General features: G+C 43.7%; 1 protein-coding gene across 1 annotated transcript; it reads right to left on the bottom strand.

Moving 5' to 3' along the window:
- Positions 1–173: 173 nt before the first annotated feature.
- On the bottom strand, positions 174–8,338 carry LOC118285092 (glutathione hydrolase 5 proenzyme-like). Its single transcript, XM_035608437.2, has 12 exons — positions 8,013–8,338; positions 5,990–6,117; positions 5,790–5,885; positions 5,465–5,660; positions 4,685–4,851; positions 4,368–4,514; positions 4,074–4,204; positions 2,983–3,167; positions 2,781–2,872; positions 2,552–2,661; positions 2,356–2,466; positions 174–1,839 (listed from the first exon to the last, which is right to left on the bottom strand). The coding sequence occupies exons 1-12, from the start codon at positions 8,183–8,185 to the stop codon at positions 1,693–1,695; spliced, it is 1,683 nt and encodes a 560-aa protein (XP_035464330.2). The 5' UTR covers positions 8,186–8,338; the 3' UTR covers positions 174–1,692.
- Positions 8,339–9,496: the final 1,158 nt, after the last annotated feature.

The raw sequence follows: 9,496 nt of genomic DNA, 5'->3' as shown, positions 1-9,496 counted from the left end.
CAGTGCAAAAGTGCTGCTCTGAAATAAGGCAAACGGGATAATGAAGAAGATTATTGCTGATCATACAACACTAACAAAGAGGAATGAATGTTTAAAGAGCTGCAGTGCAAAGCACATTGTAGGTGTTTGGGTCTATGGCTTGAGGTGTAGGTCGGGGGAAGATAAAAGACTGGTTTTGTTTTGAACTTAGTTTTATTGTGACAACATATATTTCACAGTTGAGAATCGTAAAAAAAAATTGAAATGATCTTACCAAACATTTTGACACATTATAACAAACATTATGACAAAATACAAAATGACATGTTGACAGTGTTAAAAATACACTCATTTTTTTGAGATTATATTGTTCATCATGAATCTGCTGAGTCTTATTTAGAAAATGACTGTACACTATATCCTTTATCTTTTAACGGAAGATCAGAATACGCAGTGGGACCAGAATAAAGCTGTTTTCACATTCGGTGAAAAGGTCCCAGTAAAAGTTTTCTGTTTGCATATGTCAGTCAGGATGTCACTATGAAAGGGTGACATGGCTCATCTACAGTGAACAGTTCTTACGAGTACACACTTTATTTAGAAAAATAAACATTCATTTAATATTCACAGACTTAATTATCTGCAAATATATACAGTTGAAGGGTTTGGCTTTGTCCCAACTACTGTAGATTACATAATGACCTATAACCACTATATACATAGTGGTGTGTTAATCATGTGTTTGTATGGCTCTTTTAAGCGGTATGTCTTCAGTGTGTGATGACTGGCTCGACTGAAAATGCAGATATAGCCGGCTGCATGAGGAGTCCAAACAGCTCAAAGGGTAGTTCCAGTTTATTATTTTACTGTAGTTTTGGCCGTAATTCTTTACATCAGGAAAATGCCAACAGCTCTGAAAAGAAGTCTGGTGCGGAATGAAACTTGACCGGTCAGACAGTAAAGCTTGGTTTTGGGAAAAGACTACCCAAATTCTGACAACATAATCTAAGTCAAGGTCCACTTACTGCCATGTCACCTGAATGAGCTCTATTTGGTCAAACTACTGTTCTAAAGGTTATATACGTATATATAAAAACATTTCACATTCATTACCCCAAAGATTGTAACAGTCCTCAAAGTAGCACAGGAAACAAACAAATTACAAATTTCACCACATTTCCTACATTTTCGTTTTTAAGATTTGACCGACGTCCCTTTAGTTGCATCAAGGCACCCGGCTAGAAAATTAGCGCCACCCAGTGGATGACTAAGAGCCTTTTCTCATTTCCTTTAGATTTTAGTTTTTCTGGAAATTTAGTTAAAACAATTCCTTACAAATTGTATAAAAACTTGACTAATCAATATACTCAAAATAGAGTGGTTTAGATAATCTGGTGAATATAATCTGATAATTTTGTCCTAAAAGTTTTGTCTAACTTCTTCTGAGCCAATGTCCGGGATCTCTGCAATTACTCTGGGGAGTACATGGTTGTCCATGTATCTAATAGAAATTATGGAGTTATTACAAACTGGAAATAGCCTTTGAGAGGAGTAGTTTCTTGTTGCTCTTCAGTTGAGAACCGGAGCTCCAACTTCCTCACATTTCTTCGTCAGGGATGAATGTGTCACTCATTGTTCTTAAGGCTAAGGCTTCTGTCAGTCTTAGGGGTGGATTTTAGTAGGAAGGTGGAGGAAACCTCATGGTTTGTGTGGTCAATATCCAGATGACATTCCCATCTTCCTTTTGTCTGAGACAGCCACAATGCAGCCTCTCTCTTTTTCTATGGCGTTGACCACATTGAGGAAAAATTTCCAATCTCCAAATATGTGTCCGAGACCAATGAGGCCCTTTTTGACAGACTGAGGACACACACACACACACACACACACACACACACACACACACACACACACACACACACACACACACACACACACACACACATTAATACCACTTATCCTTCCCACTTCAGATTTTAAAACTGATTACATGTAGATTAAATCTGTCGTTGTAGGATTATGTCTTGATAATCTCCATCAGAATCTACTAAACTAAATAGAAATGATATTCATTAGACAGACATCACAGTCTAGTGAATTTGAATGCCGATAAAGGGGCAGTCAGCGATTTTGGAGAGAGCTTCATTGTTGTTGTGATTTCACTGCTCAGCTCGGGCTGCGAAACAAGACCTCCGGTATTTGAGGCCGACTTGCTAACCACTAGGCCAAAAACCCTGAGTCGCTAGCAGGTTTCTTAGGTTATCGACGGGGGATTTTTACAAACTGCTCTCGCAGATTTTTACAAAACGTGTATTGCTTTAGAATCGCTTACTGGCCCTTTAATGGACAGCGAGTATTGAAACAGAAATACTTCACCTTGTCAAAACCAGGCTCAAAGTTCACATTGTTCTTTGAATCCACAAACACAATAGGAGCAGCGATGGCGTCTTCCAGATTCATCCCCAGCCACAGGCGATTTATCAAAGACTGCAACAACAACAGGGAATCACTTGAGCAAACACATAAGAGACCAGACAAACACACATATGCAAACAGAGTTCAATTGAGTTACCATGGCCACTGCTGTGGGGATCAAGCTTCCTCCGGATCCACCGATCACAAGGATTCCCCCAGACGATGACTCCAGTATCACTGGGGTCATTGAGGAGGGAGGCTGTTCACCTATGACCACGATTAGACTCCATATCAGACTTAACAGAGACTTGATGTCTACCCTAAGTAATGTCTTAAATTCAATTGTCCTCGGCTGAAAGGGTTCATGTCCATGTCTGTGCCTTTACCTGCCCTCACTGTGTCTGCTCTCCCACAGAAGTCAGCCAGCTCGTTGTTGAGGATGATGCCCGTTTGTGGGGAGTAATTGGTTCCTCCGAATCTATGCGACAAAATAAAATAACAGAGGGGATGAATGTAAGTGCACAGCGTCATTTCTCATAATAAGACTGCCATGTACAAAGTGTCCGTCTGCGGCCTCTTCCTGCTCACAATTGGTTTATTGTGCTGGTGGCAGAGACGGCCAGTCCGTCTTCATCCAGGACAGACACGTGTGTTGTCCCAACGTGATCAGAAGAGGGCTTCAAATTGTAGTAGGAGTTGTCATGGGTGTGGTTTGAAGAGATCATCTCTTTGATGCGATTAATGAAGGAGGGCTCAATCAAATGTCCAGCACTCTGGAAGAAGAACATCACGATGAGACTGCTCTGAAACAGCTCTGAAACATCCTACACTGTGTCGGGGTAAAATGTCATTATGTGGACACTGAATCTCACACTGCTGCCGCCTCCTTTCGCCATAACTTTGTCTACATTCATGGGGCAAATTCACCTTCCTGCCAAGAGTTAAAAGAGCGGATTGATACTGTACTCACACTGTTTTGTGCCAAGTTATTTTAATTTTTTTGACTGGGACCAGTTGGCCGAGCAAAGCACCAGCTGGTACATAAAACCAAAAAATTGCTCCTTGTACACTTCTTCTGAAATGAACAAACAACATATATTGAGTTCATTAGAGAGCTTTGGTGGTCAACTGTTGCTGTCGAGAGTTGATGTTCAGAGTTTATTATGGTTCAGATACTAGTAGCTACATCTGTGTCCAGCTTGAAAACACATATGTTAATACTCTTTGTATTGAGATTGCTTGATGGTTTTCCAGATGAACAGGAGAACATTTATGGGACGACCACGCTGTGTGAGCATGAACTCACAAGCCTGTGTTTGTCGACCAACGGAGGCTTGTCTCAACGGAAAAAGGTCGTCCTTTGTTTTTTCAAGAAACATCTTGCTTATCATCATCTCTATCACATAATTCTGCCTTTTAATAATTGCATCTCATCTGAAAGAAAATGAGTGCATTCCCCAAAAATGCTATTTTTCATTTACCCACTCGTCCACCTTTATTTAAAAAAAAAAACAACCCTGCATTGATTAATATTTTAGCAACTTTGGGTGTTTTTTTTCTCCTCCTGACTTGCAATTATACATCTAGAAAAGTATGGTCACATTCCTGTTGTTTAGGTTTAGGCAGCAAAAGATTGTGGTTTTGGTTGCATGCAATTGAACATAAACTAGATCCCAAACCTTTTGATTAGTCAAGTCATAATCCTTAATGCTCCTCTTTTGTCCATTTGCAAATTTAAGTGTCTCTATGTAATGATGGTACATCTGAATCTTCTTGTCACCCTCCAGGGAGTTTGGAGTCAAGGAAAACTCTGCAGAACAAGAGAACAAGGATGTACGTTTAACTCTTATGTTTGTTTGTTTTTTAACTTTTCCTGTTCTCATTAATTAGAGGCTAGATTCTCATTCACTTGCAACAGCAGATCAGTTCAATTCAGGTAAGCCTGAAAAAAGTAATCACACAGAACATGAAACCTTTCATCAGTCTGAGAATGAAGGCCAGCAGAGCGCCCCCAGCAGGCGGTGGCGGGAGGTGCATTTGATGATTTCCGAGGGGAACCGTCCATGCATCCTCCACCCGCACCTTGAATGACCTGAGATCCTCCATCTTTAACGTACCACCTGAGAGAAACACGTAGAATATAAAGACAGCTTGTTTATCTTAAATCACACCTTTCTTTTTTTTCTTCTTTCTTTTACACTCTGTTTAATCTGTGTGTCCATTTTCTTTTTCTGTCTATTCAAGCGAACACCCCCAGTTTGTGTGACAGTATTTTAATCATTGCCCCAACCTGCAGCTTGTATGTCTTGGATTAAGTCGTGTCCTATCTTGCCAGTGTAGAAGGCATCTGCCCCTTGCTCTGCAATGGTTTCCATGGTTTCAGCAAGTTTGGGAAACTTCAGGATGTCTCCTGTGCGCAGAACAGTTTTGTTCTTGTTGCAGAAAACTTGATGAGAACTGGGAAGAAGTGTAGAGGCAAAATAACATTAGAACAAAAAACACACTGAAGATAGATACTTATTTCCTTTGGGAAACTATCTGGGCCACCCTATTAACAAAAAGTGAAATTTGTTCAATTTAATTCAATCATACAAAGTCTCTTTACTGAATTATGGTGCATCAATGAATATTCTCAGGTATTGTAACTCTTTACACACACCACACTTTATCCCCAGCTGAATCCATTTTAACATTTCATTTGGGAAAGGCCTAATTTTACAAACATTTCTGAAATGTGAGTACTGCTTTTATCTGTAGGTCAGTAAACAACAGTCAGTACCTCTTTGCTCTGGCTGAACTATTACGCAATGTGGAATACTAATATTTAAATGCTCAGGGTTAATCATGGGGCGGGGGGTTTACATAAAACTAACATGAAATGATATAAACTGAGACGAGAGCCCTCTGCTCCAGTATCCCTGCAGTGACACTGCTCCACAGACCCTTTGAGTTTATCAGTGTCGTCAAGCATTTCTCATCAGGTTGGCTACAAAACCTCTTTACTGACCATGATCACTTTAGAATACAACTGGGAACTTTCAGTCAATAAGCAGTGAGTGCGAAGCTGTACCAGAGAGATGAGCTTTCCACGAGCGTTTTCACCAAGGGGAATTGTAGGAGCTTTCCCAGATAGTCCGTGAGAGGGATGCCTTCCCTGGCCAGTCTGATCGTTGGCTCAAACAGCTTGGCCCAGGGCAGCTTCCCATAATGCTTGTGGACAGCCTCATAGCCCCGCAGCTCTCCGGGAACACCAATCCACTGGCTGCCTACAGTGTACAGGTGGAACGAGAAGCAATACAGGTTGAAGTAAAGTGTTGCCAAGACGACACCCGAAAAGCCAAAAAATCAAGTTGAAGATGAAACTAATCAATCAATTAAAACATGTTTCTGCTCACCCGTCGATAACTTGAATACGGTGGGACAGTCACTTAACAGGTTTGACTTGAATGACTGTGGGACTGTCTCTCTAGAGTTGTAGACTTTAACATTGCCTGGGAAGAGATCAGCAAATAGAATAAAAGGCCTAATCAATAAACATCAGTTTGGAAAAAAAATAAAAAATATTCAAGTTGCAAAAGCGAAGGAGAAGACCCACCTGTTTTGTTTCTGATAGTGAATATGGACCCTCCTCCGATCCCCATGCTCTGAGGATTGACAAAAGACGTGCACAGAAGAGCTGCAATGGCGCCATCTACTGCCGACCCTCCCTGCTGGAGCATGTTCCTAGAAAAAAAGCCATTTTCACTGCAATTATGGGAAATGTGTGAACTCAGATACTTGAAACATTGGAGTGCCTCCAGGAGGCGAGTCTAAACCATGTCCTGAGGCTTGAGGCTGACTCCGGGGAAAACATCAGGAAGTGACTAGAGCTTTCTTGACTTGACTCACGAGGTAAACTGTCTTCGGGAGAAATTACAGCTCATTTGTTTTTAATGAGCCTTACCAATTTAAACGACACATCAGGGCGAGAAATCGGAAATTTGATATGCTTCCCAGAAAGCCCGAGAAGGCAAGTGTTGGGAATGTTTTGGCTCTGTGTACACTAGTTTGACCCAGAGCCAACCAGGACGCAAAGGCAAATGACGACAATTCCATTGGAAGAATCTCATTGAAAGGCTTCTCAACGGCTGTGCTGGCCGAGCAACATATCTATCAACTGCTGCTGGTATACGCCTTCATACCCTGGGGGCTTTGAGTTAAGTAACCGCTGTGCAGGATGAAAATGAACTATATGTTGCACATTTTGCATCTCTGGGTTTAGGAAAACTCTGAATTTATGATATAATTTGTATGCAGTGTGTCTGTATACTGTTAGTATGTGAAGAGGGAGTTTAGAGGGAAGAGATTTTCTGCAGACTATAGGCCAGTTTTTGAAGAACAAACTGCAGAGTGCTTCAAAAGGTCCCCCGTTGTTTTGGGGAACTACAGAAGAGGATAGGGGCCACACATGATTTTATTTTTGAGTTCTTTTGACTTTATTCTCAGAAATTCTGACTTTAAACTCAGAACTCCGGCTACCTGTAAGCACCAGGACCAACCCCGGTGGGAGAGTCACTTTGCCGTGCAGGAGGGGGGAAACACAGGTCCAACATGTCGTCCCCAAGTGATTTTTTGGGCGTGTTCGATGGGGCCCGGAAGAAGCAATTTCAATAATGGAAGACCGAAAGATGAGTGAGTTCTGAGTTTAAAGTCAGAATTCTGAGTTTAAAGTCAATATTAAAGTCAGGATTCTGACTTTAAACTCAGAACTCAGAACAAAAAAAAAAAGAATCACGTGTGGCCCTTATCCTCTTCCATAGGGATCCAACTAGTTGAGCAAAGTTTGAAACAAATCGGAGGCGCTCGTCTACACGGTCATTGTCACAATTAGAAACGAGCCTATATTTGCTTTTCAGCCCTTCAAAGACAACCCCCCCCCCCCCCCCCCCCCCCCGGAGATCTGGTGCCTCGGCGCGTCTCCGTCCCTGTTGACGAGCGCGACCACCGAAATGAACTAGGAAAAAAGAAAAAAAGAAAAAAAAACTTTGTCTCCGAAATCAAAAGCCGGACGACTCATATGCACATTCCAGCAAAAATAATAATAACAAAACCAGCCATTTAAAATAGAAAATGAACTCTACTCCCCAAAAGATCTCACCCTTTCCCCCTAAGAGCGACAGACTGACAGCTGTCTCTCGTCACGGTGACCGGTGTCTCTCACAACCACAGCCAACAACAGGAACAACAATTGAACAGGGGCTGAGGGGAGAGAGGAGCCTGCAGGTGTTGTCTCTAACCAAATCCCTTAACCTGCTTATCTCACATCTCAGTTCATCTTTTCTTTTTCTTTTTTTGTTGTCTATCTCACGCGCGCGAGCAGCGAGTGTAGCCCACATGCCCACCGAGTCCGGAGCAAGTTACGCATCAAATTATTACTGGGAATAAAGTGATTTCTTTTTTTGTTTTAAACAACAACACGCATATATGTATGTTTATGATATACTGCAGCATATTTGTCTCAAAAACAAAAAGAGGTTCAAATGCCGAGGACATTCACTGCGCGCGTAAAAGACACGGTGGGGTCGAGCGCACAGGTTTAACCAAACTCCCCCGCCCCCCGTCAGGACTTGTGACTTTACCTGCCGATGTCCGAGCAGAGTTGGGAGTCTGCGGACACCGCCGCGCGCCCGAAGCCGCCGCTGGCACATCCTCCGTCCGCCACGGAGGCGATCCACAGGCACACGAGAGCGACGGCGCCAATTAAACACGCCAAGATGAAGCAGCAGAGCAGCCACGGCTTACACTTAGCCATTTAACTTCCTCCCCTGTGGAAACCTTGTGCAGAAGGAACGGTGGCTGCGGGGCCGATTAGTGCGCATGTGCTCAGTGGAGATTAGCCTATACCTAATCTTCCTTCAACGGGGGGTTTACCCCTCCTCCCATCCATCAACTGGCCACCCAAAAGTGAAACTGAGGAGGACTGAGGAGGAGGGGGGATTTAAATGACCGGGAACAGCCATGACCTGGCATATCCTGGAAATGGCTGTTGCACCACACTGTCAGCCTCACCCCCCCCAAAGGGAAAACTGGATAAATGACTGGGAAATAATCATGATATCACAGGCATGCAAAAGATAGATGGATAGAAGCTGCCTAAAACTATTTCTACCAAACCTGCTCTGGAGAGCGTCTGATAATCATGGTCCTGTGAGCACATGTCTGTTGGAGGGCCCCCCCCGCCATGGCCGCAATGGAACCACAATTCAGTTCGGCAAAGCTTGACACCAAACCCATTCAAAGTGAACGAAAAGCGTCTCCATTGAAGCCTCCGACGGGTACGTGTGAGTCCCCTTAAGCGCTGCGAGGCCCGGGGACTCTAGTGGTCAGCTCATGCTTTAAGCACGGAGGGGCCCAGGGGGCCCTCACACTGTATGTGCTGAGGGGCCCTAGTGGTAAGGTCATACTTTAAGTCCCAGGGTCCTAGGAGCGCTAGTGGTCAGCTCGGTCTTTAAATGCCAAGAGGCCCTAATACTGTGAGCGCTGAGGGGCTCAGGGGCCCTAATCGTCAGCTAATGTTTCAAACATAAGGTGAAGGGCAGAGAGGTATGGGGCCCCTACTGGTTTGCTCACCATATGAGCAAACCAGACGCCTGGTGGTCAGCTTGCAATGTGCGCACTGAGGGCCCTGGCGTTCAACTTCCTTCCTACGTCTCGGACCAAGCACCGGGCCCCTCCCCGCTTAAAGCATGAGCTGGACACTAGGGTCCCCAGGCCCTGCAGCGCTTACAGGGGACGTACGCGTCTGAGGCTTCAGTGGCGACGCTTCTCATTCACTTTGAATGGGTCTGAGGTCTGGAGGCCCCCTGGCAGTCAAAATCCAGGCTTGCTGATAAAATGAAACCCATTGGGCCTCGTGCAAGAACATTTTTGGTATTCTTATCATTAAATTTCCCTGACAGTTGTTTGTACCGTGAGTTCATAGGGACAAGCTTCATCAAACGCTTCAGAAAGTGCAAAAAGCCAGGCTACGTGTACTTGAGCTAACGTGTACAAGGAATAGCAAAGTAGCATGAATAACACCCCAAGAATATAAGGCAACACTTCTTGCCCCGGGTCAGAAAGA

Source organism: Scophthalmus maximus, chromosome 20 (genome assembly GCF_022379125.1).
Source record: "Scophthalmus maximus strain ysfricsl-2021 chromosome 20, ASM2237912v1, whole genome shotgun sequence".
Taxonomy (NCBI): domain Eukaryota; kingdom Metazoa; phylum Chordata; class Actinopteri; order Pleuronectiformes; family Scophthalmidae; genus Scophthalmus; species Scophthalmus maximus.
The sequence above is the reverse complement of the archived record's forward strand: the minus strand, read 5'-3'. Positions and strand labels throughout refer to the sequence as shown.